The 19,218-nt window shown below is 43.1% G+C and overlaps 1 protein-coding gene across 2 annotated transcripts in view; it reads right to left on the bottom strand.

Moving 5' to 3' along the window:
* The window catches only part of ascc3 (activating signal cointegrator 1 complex subunit 3), a 141,511-nt gene that overhangs the window by 80,455 nt on the left and 41,838 nt on the right, over window positions 1–19,218 (bottom strand). For both annotated transcript variants that reach the window (XM_029743720.1, XM_029743716.1), the window contains exons 10-11: window positions 10,832–11,035; window positions 10,193–10,333 (exon numbers count right to left, since the gene is read on the bottom strand). In XM_029743720.1, coding sequence (XP_029599580.1) covers window positions 10,193–10,333; window positions 10,832–11,035 — 345 coding nt within the window. The remainder of the gene's footprint in view (window positions 1–10,192; window positions 10,334–10,831; window positions 11,036–19,218) is intronic.

The following is a 19,218-nucleotide window of genomic DNA, read 5'->3' on the forward strand; positions in this document are numbered from 1 at the left end:
GGCTTAAAAATGCAAACATTTCTCTACAGTTCCAAGATGGGGGCCTCTAATATTTTCTCGGCCAACCGTGCTCATTGCCACGCCCCCTGCCATGCCAACCACCTAAGCCCCTTTTTGATCCAGAAAAAGCCCTGCCTCTGACCTGTGAGTGACCCTGCATGACTGTCTAGTGTGAGAAACTCTGTGGTTGTGCTGGCCTCTCTATGGCTTATCAGTTCTATCAGTAGCTACAGTATGTTGCAGTGAAGGAACAGTCCTTTTATAAAGCCTGACAGAGAATTAAGTACAGGAGGACACCAGAGAGAGATAAGGAACTGCATTAGTCTCCCACATAAAGCAGGAGAGAGGGACACTATCATTGTTGGAGAGTGTGTGTGTGTGTGTGTGTGTGTGTGTGTGTGTGTGTGTGTGTGTGTGTGTGTGTGTGTGTGTGTGTGTGGGGTGCCTAAGCGCATGCCTTCGAAAGTATCGCCAATTCTTGCTTTTATGACTTTTATTTTGAACTAAGACAGGAGAGCAACCATTATCTATACTGCAGTTGTGTACGTTGCTGTGTGATTCATGGACACAATATTGTCTCCTACTCTTCACTACAGAATGCCAGATGTATGACTGAAGTCTGTGTTGTGACCTGATCCTAACTGAGCCCAAAGTGCAGTGTGAGGAGATCAGCTGTAACACACTGGTATTGGTCCTGTGGATCTCTGTCCCAGACACTGGTATTGGCCCTGTGGGTCTCTGTCCCAGACACTGGTATTGGCCCTGTGGATCTCTGTCCCAGACACTGGTATTGGCCCTGTGGATCTCTGTCCCAGACACTGGTATTGGCCCTGTGGATCTCTGTCCCAGACACTGGTATTGGCCCTGTGGGTCTCTGTCCCAGACACTGGTATTGGCCCTGTGGATCTCTGTCCCAGACACTGGTATTGGCCATGTGGATATCTGTCCCAGACACTGGTATTGGCCCTGTGGATATCTGTCCCAGACACTGGTATTGGCCCTGTGGATCTATGTCCCAGACACTGGTATTGGCCATGTGGATATCTGTCCCAGACACTGGTATTGGCCCTGTGGATATCTGTCCCAGACACTGGTATTGGCCCTGTGGATATCTGTCCCATACACTGGTATTGTCCATGTGGGGTCTGTCCCAGACACTGGTATTTGCCTTGTGGATCTATGTCCCAGACACTGGTATTGGCCATGTGGATATCTGTCCCAGACACTGGTATTGGCCATGTGGATCTATGTCCCAGATAGTCTAGTGCTGATGTTGTCTCTCTCCTGTTATCTCCCTCTGCTGTGTAAACCCTGCTACTCTATAACAGCCATAAACTGCTATGACAGATACCCTTTTCACACTACTGAGCCTATCGAGCCAAACCAAGCCAAGCTGTACTGGGCTAGCCTACTTACGCACCATAGTTACTGGAATGGACAATGTAAAGAAAGAGATCTGAGCCAGAACAGTATGGTTGGGGTTGGCACTATAGTCTGTGTGTGTGTGTCTGTGGTTGGCACTACAGTGAGTACGGTTACATGCTAGGGATGGGCATGAGTACTTGAGTACTCGAACGGATGTCAAAACTCAATCTTTAACAAGAGATTAACATTTTTCCCCCAATACTGTAAAACTTACTTTGCTAAGATAATCCATTTACCTGACAGGTTTTAATTTATTTTAGTGAACTTTTATTTAACTAGGCAAGTCAGTCAAGAACAAATTCTTATTTACAATGACGGCCTAACAAGAGGCAAAATGCCTCCAGCGGGGACAGGGGATAAAAAATGTTTTTAAAATAGGACAAAACAAACATCACGACAAGAGACACCACAACACTACATAAAGCGAGACCTAAGACAACAACACAGCATGACAGGTGTGGCATATCAAGAAGATGATTGAACAGCATGATCATCACACAGGTGCACCTTGTGCTGGGGATTTGCCTAGTTAAATAAAAGGTTAAATAAAATAAATGAATACAAATATAAATAAAAACCCACTCTAAAATGTGTAGTTTTGTCACACAACACAATGCCACAGATGTCAAGTTGAGGGAGCATGCAACTGGCATGCTGACTGCAGGAATGTCCACCAGAACTGTTGTCAGTTAATTGAATGTTTTGGCACCTACAGGAGAGCTCTTCTTTATCTACACCCATTCAGCATCATTCACACCCTCTTAAGCTTTAGCCCCACCCATCTCCTTAAGAGTTGAGCTGAGCATTCTGTCCTAAAAACAGCAGTCAAGCAACCAAGCTAACTGGCTAACATTGGCTACCTTGCTAGCTACTTCCAGATGAGAGAACAGCTCACTGACCATTTTACTCGCCCTAGCAGAGGGGGTTAGGCTGTTTTTATGTTATCTGACACCGCCCATATTCAACGGGTGTTGAGCGCTCTGGCACACTCAGACGAGAGTGACTGAAATCGGAGTAGATAGCCAGAGCGAATTTACCAGCTACGTCTATCATCAGTTGTCGCAGTGACATTCTATTGAAATGGTTACTTGCATAGTGGAGTCTTTTGTTAAGACATGTAGCTAGCTAGGTAAACAGTGAACCATAATCCCAACTCATGACTTTACTACCCTGTATGAATCTGTAGGTAGCTAACCAACCAGGTTCAATGTTAGCTAGCCAACATTAGGCTATACTAGCAAAACAAATGGTTCTGAGATACAAATAATAAGAACTTACAGGTAACATTAGCTAGCAAGCTAACAGCACACTAACTTGAAATGAAAACAACTTTGTCAAAATTAGAAATATGTAATATCTGAAAATGTAGTATACATAATTGGTGGACGCTTCTCCCTGTCACAGATGCCATGGTTGCCCAATAGTTTGAAGATGTAATAGAGAGATAGGTGTTTTCTCCATCTCCTTAGCTATCATACTCTATTTCCACTGATTTCAAAACTTGGTCCCCCAGAAAGTGGAGAGCAACATTTATTCAGTTCTACTACGTGATACATTTAAAATAAAAAATAAAAAAGCTACATTAGACAGGATTACCTATACATACTGCCCAGCTCAAATAGACAGAAGGTGCTATATGGCAGACCAATTCGAACTCATCTCTCGGCATGTCCAGCCCACTCATCTCAGCAAATCATGGCTAAAAAGTTGCTGACTTTTCCTGTGGCTAAACCAACTAGGCTGGTAATTTAACAATTGTATTCGTATTTACAGATGGCATACACGTTTGTTATTAAGGAAGATGAAAGTCCACATTTCAGAAAGCATTTCTGCCAAAAAAATGAATTTTGATTAAAAAAAAGAAGCTTTCAAATGGTTCAAATGGAATTGACCCTCGACATACGCCTAGTTTCCTGAAACGAGTCACGTGTATTCTAAGTCATGTGAAATCCATAGATTAAGGCTTAATGCATTTATTTCAATTGACTGATTTCCTTATATGAACTGTAACTCAGTAAAATCTTTGAAATGATTGCATATTGCGTTTATACTTTTGTTCAGTGTATGTGGTCTAAGTTTTATTTTGAAGACAACTTTAATTTGCTTTGCCTCTAGTTTTCCATTTGCACATGAGCATTTGTGGGGCACAACAAAAAAGAAACCAAGCCAAGCATCAAACAGTTCTCCCTAAACTCCCATTCCCCTCCGTGTCTCACTCACTCAATTGCGTTGCGACCGCTCCCTCTACACACGCGTGCTGAGTGTACAGAAATAAATGCCTAGAAAAAGGGATATAACTGATGGGATACACAAGCTACATTCCATGCCAAATGACGACGGTTTTATTACAAAAAAAAATTATAAAAATGGACTGGTTGACTTAAGTATAGGAAATATGTGTTCCAACAGCGAGCTGCAATTTTGGAATAATTGCGTCCCGTCTAATTTCCGTTTAGGCTACATTGCAGTTGTCACTAGTTACCACAGCCACAAAGTCAAAATTGGCTATATCGTAAAAAACTGTAATAACATTTTTTTTTTGGTGTTAATTTAAGGTTAGGATTAGGCATAAGGTTAGCAGTGTGGTTAAGGTTAGGGTTAAGAGATTAAAATCACATTTTAAGAAACATCTTAGAAATGGGCAGGGTTAATGACTTTGTTACTGTAGTAACTAGTGACTACACTAATTTGCGAACTGCTACTGCCATTTAGAATTGGTTAGCCTGGGCTAACACACTATATGATACATTTATTAAACATAAGAATGAGTGTGAGTTTTAGTCACAACCTGGCTAGTGGGAAGTGACAATGAGTGTGCTCTTTATTTAGCCATCTTACATATAAAACTTTATTTGTTCATCAAAAATTGTGAATAACTCACCACAGGTTAATGAGAAGGGTGTGCTTGAAAGGATGCACATAACTCTGCAATGTTGGGTTGTATTGGAGAGAGTCTCAGTCTTAAATCATTTTCCTCACACAGCCTGTGCCTGTATTTAGTTTTCATGCTACTGAGGGCCGAGAATCCACTCTCACATAGGTACATGGTTGCAAAGGGCATCAGTGTCTTAACAGCGCGATTTGCCAAGGCAGGTTACTCTGAGCACAGCCCAATCCAGAAATCTGGCAGTGGCTTCTGATTAAATTACATTTTCACAAAACCGCTTGTTGCAATTTCGATGAGGCTCTCTTGTTCAGATATCGGTAAGTGGACTGGAGGCAGGGCATGAAAGGGATAACGAATTCAGCTGTTTGTCGTACGTTTTGGGAAAGTACTTGCGTAATTGTGCACCCGGCTCACTCATGTGCTTCGCTATATCACATTTGACATTGTCCGTAAGCTTGAGTTAGTTTGCAAACAAAAAATCATACAATGATGGAAAGACCTGTGTGTTGTCCTTGTTAATGTAGACAGAAAAGTGATCCAACTTCTTAATCATAGCCTCAATTTTGTCCCACACATTGAAAATAGTTGTGGAGAGTCCCTGTAATCCTAGATTCAGATCCTTCAGGCGAGAAAAAACATCAACCAAATAGGCCAATCATGTGAGAAACTTATCATGATTTTCTGTAATATACCATCGCAATGCTTAAAAGCCAGATTAATGCCAGTGGGCTGGACAGACCATAATATTGTGACCATAACCATGAACACCAAGGTTCCAAAGAAACCCCCTAGGATTGTGGTCAAGAGAAATTTTAAAACATTTAATTATGAGCTATTTCTAAATGATTTGCTGTACCCTGGGAGCTGATTTATCTAGAGGATGATTTAAATCACGCTACAGAATGTTTCATTGATTTGCTCACTGAGGTTATGGACCATCATGCCCCTATAAGAAAGAGTATAGTTGGTGCTCGTCCATCTCCATGGATTGATGATGAACTGGGTGAGGCTTTTTCTCAAAGAAATATGTTAAAAGTCTTAGCAGCCAAATCAAAATCAGAAATTGATGAACAGAATTATAGAACATTGCGTAATTATGCAGTTAAATTGAATCAAAGGGAAAAAAAGTTATTTTTCCAACAATGCTTTTATTGATTGTAAAAATGATTCTAAAAAGGTATGGAATACAGTTAAGGGTTTACTTGGTACATCTATCTCATCATGCCCATCTAGTGTGGAGGTTGACGGGAGAATAATAACAAAACCAGTTGATATTGCCAATCATTTTGCAGATTTTTTCACAAAGAAAATTAATTTACTGAGCAACAATGTAAACATACATTCTTCCAAACAAGCTATTGTCCAATGGATTGATGATCATATTATGAGCAACAAGATCTGCTCTTTTAGTCTGCAAACGGTGTCAGTGGAGGAGGTGTTAAACCTTTTGAAGTCATTACCTGATGGGAAATCTACAGGTTATGATCTTATGGACAATTTTTTGCTTCGCTGTGCTGCTCCCCAGATTGCAGTTCCACTGAGATACATATTTAATTGGTCACTGGAAAAGGGGATGTTTGCAAATGTATGGAAGCATGCTAAACTTTGTCCTATTCCAAAAGACTGCGAGGAACCCGCTACTCCTGCCAATAGTCGACCAATTAGTCTACTCCCTACACTCAGTAAGATATTGGAGGGTATTGTGAGTAGACAAATATGGGAGTACATGGAAAATAATGATCTGATTACAGCCAATCAGCATGCTTATCGCAAAAATCATTCCACTACCACTGCATTGGTTGACATGACTGACCAGTGGCTCAATGCTATGGATAATGGCAAGTTTGTGGGGGTACTATTTTTAGATTTCAGTGCAGCATTTGATTTAGTGGATCATGAGATAATTTTGACAAAATTGATGCATTATGGTTTTAAGGAGGTAGCATTGAATTGGGTATATATATCTATCTAACTGACAGGAAACAGTCCACCTATATCAATGGTTCATTTTCTTCCCCTCATGCTTTAAACTGTGGAATACCGCAGGGCAGCTGCCTTGGGCCACTTCTTTATTTAATATATACCAACGACCTTTCCTATGCCCTAGCTGGAACTCAAGCTACTATATTTGCAGATGATACTACAATTTATGCAGCAGGACAATCGGTTCAACAGGTACAGCAAGCTTTACAAGGAGATTTGGAGAATATTAGGGATTGGGTTTGCCAGAATAAACTTGTTTTAAACACCAAGAAAACCAAAGTTATGTTGGTCTGTTCCACTAGGAAAAGGCCAAAACAGCATGGGATACAATTAAGTATGGGAGGAGTACAAATTGAAGAAGTGGCAGAAACCAAACTATTAGGAGTGCAGCTAGACAACTGCTTATCATGGTCATCACAAATAATTAATCTATGTAAAAAAATTATTAAAACAGCATGCATAATCAGAAGGATAGCTAAATATTTACCAGGAAAAATTCTTAAGCAAATAACACAAGCTTTAATTGAGAGTCAAGTGAACTACTGTTCTGTGGTCTGGGGAAATGCATCATCAAGTGAAGTTAGGAGGCTGCAGATTGCACAGAACAAAGCAGCAAGGATTGTTTTACGGTGGAGATATGGTTTTTCTGTTGCAGTCATACGCAATGTTCTTGGTTGGTCATCAATCGACAAGATAATTGAAAAAAACATGCTTATTTTATTTCATAATATACATCATTTAAAACGGCCAAGTACAATTCACAACGGTAATCAGTTGGTAAGAGACAGACATTCCGTAAATACTAGGAATAGATTGTCCACCCTCTATGCGTTATCCAGACAGAAAAGAGAAATAGGCAAAAGAACATTTCGATTTAGAGCAATAAAGAAATTGAATAAATTAACTGAGCAAACCAGAAACCTTTCAATATATAAATTTAAACATTATTTTAAGACAATTTAAATATAATACACAGAAATGTTGTGGGATTACAGTAGATGAAGAATTCATATTTTTTAGATTGATTATTTATTGGTTTATTACGTTAGTATATTATGTATGTTTGTAATAGTGTGTTATATGTGAAAATGTGTTCGTATATAAATTGTATTTTAATATTTAAGGACTCTTGGAAGATTAGTCCAAATGGGGACTAAAAAAGATCCAAATCAAATCAAATCATGCAAGCGGTCAGACAAGTAAAAATAAAAAATGATGGTCAGTAAAGAAAACTTTAAGCTCGTTACTCAATAAAAAAAAAACGTGTCAATACTTTGCCCCTTGATAACCTGCGCACTTCAGTATGCTGTAAAAGCGTTACATAATGCAGAAAATACACAAGATTTCAGGGGCCTTGCTTTAACAAAGTTAACCATTTTCACTGTAGTGTCCAAAACTTATTTTAAGCTGTCAGGCATTCCCTTGGCAGCAAGAGCCTCTCGGTGGATGCTGCAGTGTACCCAAGTGGCATTGGGAGCAACGGCTTACACGCACGTTACCACTCCACTATGTCTCCCTGTCATGGCTTTTGCGCCATCAGTACAGATACCAACACATCTTGACCACCAAAGCTGTAATTGTTTCAAAACATCTCCTGCCATGTCACTGATGCGTCGTGAAACAGTGTTGTTTGATGAAGTAATTGTCTGTATAGTTATTTTGGCCTTTTCCACCAGCATTGTCCCAGCCATATGCGTGGCAGCAGGAAGAATGAAGTCCTCCACAATAGTATGGGGCTTGCCTGTCCTAGCCATTCGGTAGCTCACCATAAGACGCTTCTAGCCCCTTCTTATTAATGGTATCTGTTGCTTTTATACATGTCTTACTACTCGAAAGTAGACTTTATTCTCGCTCAAAAAACACGCGTGGCTTTATTTTTCAAATTGTCATGTTTAGTTTCTAAATGTCTGCGGTTTCGGAGTGAAGGTTTCCCGCAAGAGAGTAACGGTGAATGTGATTGGATGTTAATTATTTGACTAGGCTTCCTGTATTTGACATTGTGTTGTTATTTCGCTGATTTACTAGATGGTTTAATTTTATTTTGGGCAGTGAAACGAGGCTACTCAGGCGACAGGAAAACCTTGTTGGAAAATATAAATGTACTGTTTTTTTAAATGTGAATCACATTTTTATTTGGCATACCCCCGGCGGCATTGCGCGTTCCCCTGTTTGAGAATACCTGGCCTAGGCTATAACCACCCTGAACATAGACATGTTCCACACTGAAAATATGCAAAAACATTAGTTTGATAAAGACAAGGAGCGTATTTGTTAATACATTTAGAAAATACAAACAACAGGCAGAATAAACTAAATTAAACATCTGTATATCGAAAAGACAGATTTTGGTTAATAACCCAGACTTTTTTTTTCAATTCGCCAAATTGAGCCCCGTTTCAAATAATCACTTCTCACTATTCTGTTATATTTTATTCTGTTATATAACATAGGTGTGTATTGACTGTGATAAGGGCTCGAGAAATAAGAGCGTCTTGTCTGCTAAATGAACAAAACAAGGCTATGCCATTGCACAGCCATAGTCTTCTTCAAGCAAGTGCCACTGCTGAGGTTACTGTCTTTTTGAAGACTGTGTTCCACAATATAATACAACCAGTTGATATTACGGTTTCAATAAATTCATCTTAAATGACACTTGTTTTTCTATTGACTGAATATATATGAGGCAATTTGGCAATTATTTATCTGTAATGGTTATGATTAATTGTTGCACACTGTTTTCATATAGATGAATGCAAACATACACTACATGGCCAAAAGTATGTGGACAACTGCTTGTCGAACATCTCATTCCAAAATCATGGGCATTAATATGGAGTTGGTCCCTCCTTTGCTGCTATAACAGCCTCCACTTGTCTGGGAAGGCTTTCCACTAGATGTTGGAACATTGCTGCGGGGACTTTCTTCCATACAGCCACAAGAGCATTAGTGAGGTCGGGCACTGATGTTGGGCTATTAGGCCTGGCTCGCAGTCGGCGTTCCAATTCATCCCAAAGGTGTTCGATGGGGTTTTAGGTCAGGGCTCTGTGCAGGCCAGTCAAATTCTTCCACACCGATTTCGACAAACCATTTCTGTATGGAGCACGTTTGTGCTGACAGGACATTGTCATGCTGGCAGGAAAGGGCCTTCCCCAAACTGTTGCCACAAAGTTGGAACCACAGAATCGCCTAGAATGTCATTGCTGTAGCGCTAAGCTTTCCCTTCAATGGAACTAAGGGGCCTAGCCCGAACCATGAAAAACAGCCGCAGACCATTATTCCTCCTCCACCAAACTTTACAGTTGGCACTATGCATACGGGCAGTTAGCATTCTCCTGGCATCCGCCAAACCCAGATTTATCCATCAGACTGCCAGATAGTGAAGTGTGATTCATCACTCCAGAGAACGTGTTTCCACTACGTCAATGGCTGCAAGCTTTACACTACTTCTGCCAAAAAAAGTCACATCACTCTTGCAAAATCATTTTGAAACACAGTGCTATAACTTTAAGGTGTTTTTTTTACATGTCCTAATAATTCAAAGGATTGTTCAGAACACCAGGTGTTTTAATCGGCGTATGCTTACTATGATTTTGACCTTATGCCGATTAAAATAAGCAGAGTAAAGTGTTTACATGACTATTGCCATAACCGACCTACTGTCATAATCCATTTAATATCGAATTGTTAGTGCATGTGAAACTGCTCAGTGTGAAGAGGGTACGGAGCTACTGCAATCCAGAGAGCCGAGCAGAGCTGAGAGCCAACCACTGGGAGGCGCTAGAGAACAGTCGTGAGGCAGAACACAACTCCACTCTGGACCAATGGGGCATAGGGAAAGCCAACGCAGAAACTGCGTGTGTGCATGTGCTTACGCACCCATGTGTGTTTGTACAGTACCTGTGTACGCAGGATCTCCCCTTTGGTTAGCTGCATGTCTCCAGTGAGCTCTTTGACAGCAATGCCCAGTGGCTCCAACCGCTTACTGAAGTAATTCGTCATCTCTGCTGCCAGGGCCTTCATAGGAGCTACATACACTATCTACAGACAACGGGAGAGAGGGAGGGAGAGAGAGATGGAGGGAAGAGAGGGAGCGAGTAGGAGAGAAGAGAGAGAAAGAGGGAGGGAGATAAATATATATATATAGAGAGAGAAAAGGGAGAACGGGGGAGAAGGAGAGAAAGAAAGTGAGAGGAAGTGAAAGGTCACAGTCATGATAAATGAGTGTACAGCAGAGTATCACTTGTTCCCTGGCAACCAGCATAAATCACTATTTATTGAAAAATATGAAACAGGCCAGATTAAGAAAGTTTAATGGAAATGTATGAAAAAGTGGCTATCGTCGCTGGCTTGCATCGGGTGTGTGGTGTTAGAATGTGTGTGTATTAGAACATGTGTGTGTGTGTGTGTGTGGGGGGGCGTGGCTTCATAAGGACAACCAATAATAAATGCGTTCTACTGTATGTTTGTATGTCTCGCTCACACACCCCACACACACACACATACACACACACACACATACACACAGCTGAGTGGTACCTTGAACTCATCCTTCTTGATGACCCCTCCAGGTTGGAGGTGCTGTCTAATCTCATGGAGGACTGTCAGCATGGCGATGTTGGTCTTGCCGGCCCCGGTGGGGGCACAGATGAGCAGGTTCTCATTGGTGTTGTAGGCTGTCTCAAACACTATGGACTGGATCCTGTTCAGACGCTGCATCCCCTTAAACACCAACTGACCAACCTGGGGGGAATGAAAGAGGGAGAGGGAGAGAGAGAGCGAGAGACAAAGACAGAAAGAGACCGAGAGTGCAACAGAGAACGACAGAGAGAGAGCGAGAGAGGGTGCAACAGAGAACGACAGAGAGAGAGCGAGAGAGGGTGCAACAGAGAGTGAGAGGGAGGAAGACGATAAGAAAAGGTTAAAATCACAGAGTAATTATGGGAGTCATTACAAAGACAGACATGGGATCATGATGATACTAACACAATCGTCAGGACAGAACAGACGAGAGGGACGGTTACAGCTGACTGGTTTAGGGGTCGGGGTAAAGACAAACATTGGTTGTCCTTATTGAGAGGGTCACCAGAACATTTGAATTGTTTTAGATGAGTCACATAGTGGAAAGAACATTGAGAACACTGACAAACCACTCCACCCCCCACATACACGCACGCACACACACACACACACACACACACACGAGTGTACACCTATCTACCACTGATTGACAGACCACTTCGCTCATATTATAGGGCAGGTTTCCCAACTGGCAGTCTTCTGAGCAAACATTTTTAAGTATTTATTTTTTAATTTTGCATTTTTGGGGGAATTGTATTTGTTGGAAACAAAAGACTAAAAACACCAGGAAATGATCTCCAAGTGATTTTAATTTAAAGAAATCTGTTCCCAAGTATTCCCAATAAACACATTTGATCATATATAAATGAAAGTAAAGGGCTGAAATTATTATGTTTTAGTCAAACATTATATCTGTTTGGGCTTCTTGTGGTCAATTTGCAGTCTACAAATGATTTGCAATTATGTCCCGGCCCCCCAACTATCTGCTCAAGAAAACAAATTGTCCAGCGGCTCAATCTATTTGATGATCCCTGCTATATGGGGGATGATTTACTGTTGCCTAGTGGGTGGCTGCAGACAGGGTGTGGGAAGGGGGAGGGCTTTGACTGCCAGTAGGAGAGAGGTTAAATCCTGAGTGGTGGGAACAGCTGTCAATCAACCTGCCCATCGCTTGACTTCTCCATGGTAACAGAGCGTGAGTGACCGACAGGCCTCAATCTCCCGACGACCAACGTTGATAAGGAGAGAAATGGCCCTTCTGAAAAACAGCAACTGTGACCAGTCGACCGCCCACTACTCGGACACAAACAAGACATTCAGCCGTCAGAGTGGGCAGTTAACTGCTCCGGCCACCCTCACTCCTAGGGAATGAGACACAGAACTGCAGGTCCAGGTGTGTGCTCTGTCCCCATCTGTCTCTCACTCACTTTATAGCCTTCTTTTACTTCATGCTCCCTCTCTCAACTCTTTCTCTCTCACTCTCGGAGTGGATTGGGATGTCTTGAGCTCAGACAGCAATATCATTTATTTAAGGATTCATTAAAAATGTCATCACTCTACTCTTCATCCCAGTTTCTCTCTGACACTCAGAAAAATAAAGAATTTGAGTGCTGCGTGTCATCCAGGGACTGGGGCCAAAGACGAGAGAAGAGGCAGGAGTCAGCACCGCGGTCCTGAAAACCCAACCCAACTCTGATGAAGGTAGGAGTCAGCACCGAGGCCCTGAAAACCCAACCCAACTCTGATGAAGGCAGGAGTCAGCACCGAGGCCCTGAAAACCCAACTCTGATGAAGGCAGGAGTCAGCCCAGAGGCCCTGACAATCCAACCCAACTCTGATGAAAGCAGGAGTCAGCCCAGAGGCCCTGACAACCCAACTCTGATGAAGGCAGGAGTCAGCCCCGAGGCCCTGACAACCCAACTCTGATGAAGGCAGGAGGAGGTTAAATTATTAATGCATCAAAGAGCAACTTTATTAGAGTCCACTTAAGCTGGTGGAAGGCTGAAGGACGATTGTGGTTTCAACATGGCATGGAGTAGAAGAGATATATATATACATATATATATACACATATATATATATACATACACACACACACAAAAACATGTAAGGTGTCGGTCACATTTTTAATGAGCTGAAATAAATGATCCCAGAAATGTTCCATATGCACAAAAAGCTTCCGATCACAAATTTGTTTACATCCCTGTTAGTGGGCACTAATCCTCTGCCAAGATAATCCATCCACCTAACAGGTGGGATCGTCTGAGGATGGGGGGGGGGGTGCTCAGGAGTATTTCTGTTTGTAATAATGCCCTTTTGTGGGGAAAAATTATTACTGATTGGCTGGGCCTCGCTACACCCTTTCCCAGTCATGTGAAATCCATTGATTAGGGCCTAATTTATTTATTTCAATTGACTGATTTCCTTCAATTAACTATAAGTTAGTAAAATTATTAAATTGTTGCATGTTGCATTTATATTTTTGTTCATTCATTCAGAGAGAGAGGGAGAGAGAGAGAAATACAAAGAGGCAGAGAGAGAAAAAAAAGAAAGAGGGCAAAAGAGAGAAAGACAATACTATACACACCATCTTGACATATCTTTGAACTACGCGAGTAAAGGAATGGATATTAGTGCAGTGTGTTGTTTTGTACTCATTCTTTCTCTCTAGTCTAAATGACTGTAGGGATGACTTCCTCTCATCCTCTCTCCCTGGCGAGTCGAGCATCCTCCTGTCTAACCAATTATTTCCCCCAAGGCCAGGTTCTGAGAGCACCAACCAATTTATAAATATGCATTTCTGAATTAGGAGCGGCACAGTTTCACCCTCTTCTGCAAGGCTCCTGCACACACACGCACACCCACAAGCAAGCAAGCACACACAATTGCCAGGACTCAACACACACTGTCGCTGTGGCAAACACGTTCACTTTAAGCGGCTAGACCCCCTTTTGTTTTGATTTATCGACTTTGTCTGTAGATAACGAGGAGCCAGCGTCCCGAACTCCTTAAACATGCTAATTCATGCAAATGTATGCCTACCCCAATATTCACCTTGAGCTAATGCATACATGTTGTAAATATGAAGTTGCCATCCTTTAATAATCTTTTTGAAAATCTTCAGTGCTTTGTTTATGTATTTTTTTATTCATTTCTTAAAGCGTCTCTGGCTGGCTTCATTGTTAATCAGATGTAGGCACTGTAAATCTTCTAATAGGAGATGCAGCTGTCCCTGCCAGGAGTAGTCTCCGGGGTCCAAGCAGCAGTAACTCACTGAAGAGGTAACGTTACTGTAGGCTACTTGAGATACTATCATACGCAGCTGTTAACATAACATTAATTTCATTAAAAATCCCTGTCTCCAAGCAACAAACACCAGCATGGTTATACATCTTCAGCAATAAGTGAAACACCACAAATATAGCTAACAGTTTAAATGTTTTTATTTAACCTTTATTTAACTAGGCAAGTCAGTTAAGAACAAATTCTTATTTACAATGACGGCCTACAGTTAACCACATTAAGAGAAACTACCAAAAGTAGACATCTCAAATTCACCTTTAAGAGAAAATTCTACATGGTTGTTTTATCAACTGGCCACAGTTTGGAGTTATTTCCTGTGACTGAGTTTATAAACAGGCCTGTGATCAGTCCATCAGTGTGCACACTGGGATTATCATATTGTTTCTATGAGTTAAAGGCCAAACTTTGAGTAACAAACATAATTTGACATCACCAGGCAAGATTCCAACTCAATTACGACAACAATAGTCTTAACACATTTCATCCCCCAGACATTCAAAAAGAGAACACACCTCGTGAACCAATCTCAGATTCCTGTTTTTCTCACCCCTGGGGTTGAAAAATCCTAGTAACTTTCCCAAAATCCCCAGGTTTCCAAAAACCGTGGTTGGAATATTCATGGAATCCTCCAACTGGGATTTCTGGAAAACCTGGGAATTTGGGAAAAGTTACTGGAATGTCGCAGCCCTACTCCCCCACAAAGACAGACCCATGCAGGTATCAATGGGTTCTCCCCAGGATGTCAACCAGGTGGTGCTGATGTGAGTGGATAAATGGGAGAGGTCCAGAGGGGGCTGGGAGCTGAAGCATAACATTTGTGAAAGCCCTTCTCTCCCGAACCTCTGTTCACTTTAAAACGTGTTTGACCAGAAATACGTTTTGGATTTTTTTTATAACCAAAATTCCATTTGAAGGAACCATCTCAAAAGTGTCCTAGATACGACTGCCTCATTCCAGCTTCGTCGCCACCTATTCATCATCATCATTATCGTCATCATGTACAACTGACTAATTCCAACCAAAAACATCACCTTACATTCTGATACACCATGTGCCTAACCCCCTGACTAAAACATTGTTAGTTCCAGATGTCTAATAGAGGACCATACCGTGAACACTGTTAAAGTGAGCAAGCTGGATGGAACGTGACCGCTCACCACAGATTTTGTGGGAGTATCAAACCCATCCAGGCCCAGAACATCTGTGTTGTGTGTGTATCCCAATCCCATTCAGTACTGTGTATGTGTGTGTGTGTGTGTGTGTGTATATTTCCCAGTCTGTACTGTGTAGTGAGTGCGATGGAAGCCAGCAGGCTCATTATTAGAGTGCTAGCACAGCCTACGCCCAAATGTGCCAACCAGGCTGATTGGGAATAAACTGGCAATACAGAACCAATCCACCAGCCACTCTAAACTCACTAATTAGACACTCAAAGATCCCAGTAATGATTCTACAGCTAAATCTAAAACACCTACCAAGCAGTCTCTGTCCAATTGTCTCCCTGTCCTAGTTTTAACACAGTGCATTTAGAAAGTATTCAGACATCTTGACTTTTTCCACATTTTGTTACTTCACAGACCTATTCTAAAATGGATTAAATCATTTTCCCCCCCTCATCAATCTACACACAATGCCCCATGCAGAGAAAGCAAAAACAAGTTGAAGCACCTTTGGCAGAAATTACAGCCTCGAGTCTTCCTGGGTATGACCCTATAAGCTTGGCACACCTGTATTTGGGGAGTTTCTCCCATTCTTTTCTGCAGATCCTCTTAAGCTCTGTCAGGTTGGATGGAGAGCGTCGCTGCACAGCTATTTACAGGTCTCTTCAGAGATGTTCGATTGGGTTCAAGTCTGGGCTCTGGCTGGGCCACTCAAGGACATTGTGCTTAGGGTCGTAGTCCTGTTGGAAGGTGAACCTTCACCCCCAGTCTGAGGTCTTGAGTGCTCTGGAGAAGGTTTTCATCAAGGAGCTCTGTACTTTGCTCCTTTCATTTTTCCCTCGATCCTGACTAGTCTTTAACTGCCTTTTGGCAAACTCAAAGCGGGGTGTCATGTGCCTTTTACTGAGGAATGGCTTCCGTCTGGCCACGCCACCATAAAGGCCTGATTGGTAGAGTGCTGTAGACATGGTCACCTCCCTGACTAAGGCCCTTTAATTTATTTGACCTTTATTTAACTAGACAAGTGAGTTAAGAACAGATTATTATTTTCAATGACGGCCTAGGAACAGTGGGTTAACTGCCTTGTTCAGGGGCAGAACGAAAGATTTTTACCTTGTCAGCTTGGGGATTCGATCTTGCAACCTTACGGTTACTAGTCCAACGCTCTAACCACAAGGCTACCTGCCGCCTTCTCCCCCAAAGGCTCAGTTTGGCCGGGCGGCCAGATCTAGGACGAGTCTTGGTGGTTCCAAACTTCTTCCATTTAAGAATGATGGAGGACACTGAGTTCTTGAAGAAATTCAATGCTGCAGAATCTTTTTGGTACCCTTCCCCTGATCTGTGCCTCGACACAATTCTGTCTCGGAGCTCTACGGACAATGTCTTCGAACTCATGGCTTGTTTTTTTCTCTGTCATGCACTGTCAACTGTGGGACCTTATATAGACAGGTGTGTGCCTTTCCAAATCATGCCCAATCAATTGAATTTACCAAAGGTAGACTCCAATCAAGTAGTAGAAACATCAAGGATGATTAATAGAAACAGGATGCACCCGAACTCAATAGCAAAGAGTCTGAATACTTTATTTAAATAAGGTAATGATTACATTTTTTTATACATTTGCAAAAAAATCTAAAAACCTGTTTTTGCTTTGTCATTATGGGGTAGTGTGTGTAGATTGATGAGGAAAAAAAGTTAATTTAATACATTTTAGACTAAGGCTGTAATGTAACAAAATGTGGAAAAAGGGGTCTGAATACTTTCCAAATGCACTGTACCTGCTCACCTAAACATTTTAACGAGGACTATCACCTGTGCAAAGGTGTATGCGTGTGGCTACTGTACACGTGTAAGCATTTATTGACTGTATGAGTCAGGGTGAGAACTGCTAAACTAATTAAATGATGTGCATTGGTAATGGGGAGCTAAAAAGAAAGTTGTTGTTTGCAAGCTATGCTTTTAATTACTTTTCAGTTCCATTTCATTCCATTTGAATTGACAGCTTGATCAAATTTTAATTGCTAGTTTTAGTAAACAGCTTATCAGCCTGCTCCAAGCCCACACACAGAGCACTGAATGACCTGGCCAAACACACACACACACACACACACACACGCTATACTGTGGAGTTTGACAGAGTGAGATGCAGATGCATCAAACAGGAGGCCCATTAATTTCCCCATAGCACGCCAGTAGAACGGACTCACTAACTCGCACGGGGACACTCACTCACTCGCACGGGGACACTCACTCACTCGCACGGGGACACTCACTCACTCGCACGGGGACACTCACCCGCACGGGGACACTCACACACGGACGGACAGACTCACGCACCGACTCAGTCGGGGACGCGGGGACTCACTCACTCGCACGGACGAACTCTCGCACACGCACCGACTCTCGCACACGCACCGACTCTCGCACACGCACCGACTCTCGCACACGCACCGACTCTCGCACACGCACCGACTCTCACACGGACTCACTCGGGGACACTCACTCGCAAACGGACGGACACACTCAGACTCACCCACTCGGGGACGCACCAACTCACACACACACACACGCGGACTCACACACACGGACTCACACGGACTCTCACACACGGACTCTCACACTCACACACGGACTCACACACTCACACACACACACACGGACTCACACACACACTCACGGACTCACACAGACACACGGACTCACACGGACTCACACACACGGACTCACACACACACACACGGACTCACACACACGGACTCACACACACACACACGGACTCACACACACACACACGGACTCACACACACACACACACACGGACTCACACACACACACACACACACGGACTCACACACGGACTCACACACACACACACACACACACACACACACACACACGGACTCACACACACACGGACTCACACACACACGGACACACACACACACACACACGGACACACACACACACACACACGGACACACACACACACACACACGGACACACACACACACACGGACACACACACACACGGACACACACACACACGGACACACACACACACGGACACACACACACACGGACTCACACACACACACACACACACACACACACGGACTCACACACGGACTCACACACGGACTCACACACACACACGGACTCACACACACGGACTCACGCACACACACACGGACTCACGCACACACACACGGACTCACGCACACGGACACACACACGGACTCACACACACACACACACGGACTCACACACACACACACGGACTCACACACACACACACGGACTCACACGGACTCACACACGGACTCACGCACGCACACACGGACTCACGCACACACACACGGACTCACGCACACACACACGGACTCACGCACACACGGACTCACACACACACGGACTCACACACACACGGACTCACACACACGGACTCACACACACATACACACACGGACTCACACACACGGACTCACACACACACACACACACGGACTCACACACACACACACACGGACTCACACACACACGGACTCACACACACACGGACTCACACACACACACACACGGACTCACACACGGACTCACGCACGCACACACGGACTCACGCACACACACACGGACTCACGCACACACACACACACACACACACACACACACGGACTCACACACACACACACGGACTCACACACGGACTCACACACACACACACGGACTCACACGGACTCACACGGACTCACACACGGACTCACACACACACACACGGACTCACACACACACACACACGGACTCACACACACACACGGACTCACACACACGGACTCACACACACACACGGACTCACACACACACACACGGACTCACACACACACG

This window comes from Salmo trutta, chromosome 3 (assembly GCF_901001165.1).
Source record: "Salmo trutta chromosome 3, fSalTru1.1, whole genome shotgun sequence".
Lineage (NCBI taxonomy): Eukaryota > Metazoa > Chordata > Actinopteri > Salmoniformes > Salmonidae > Salmo > Salmo trutta.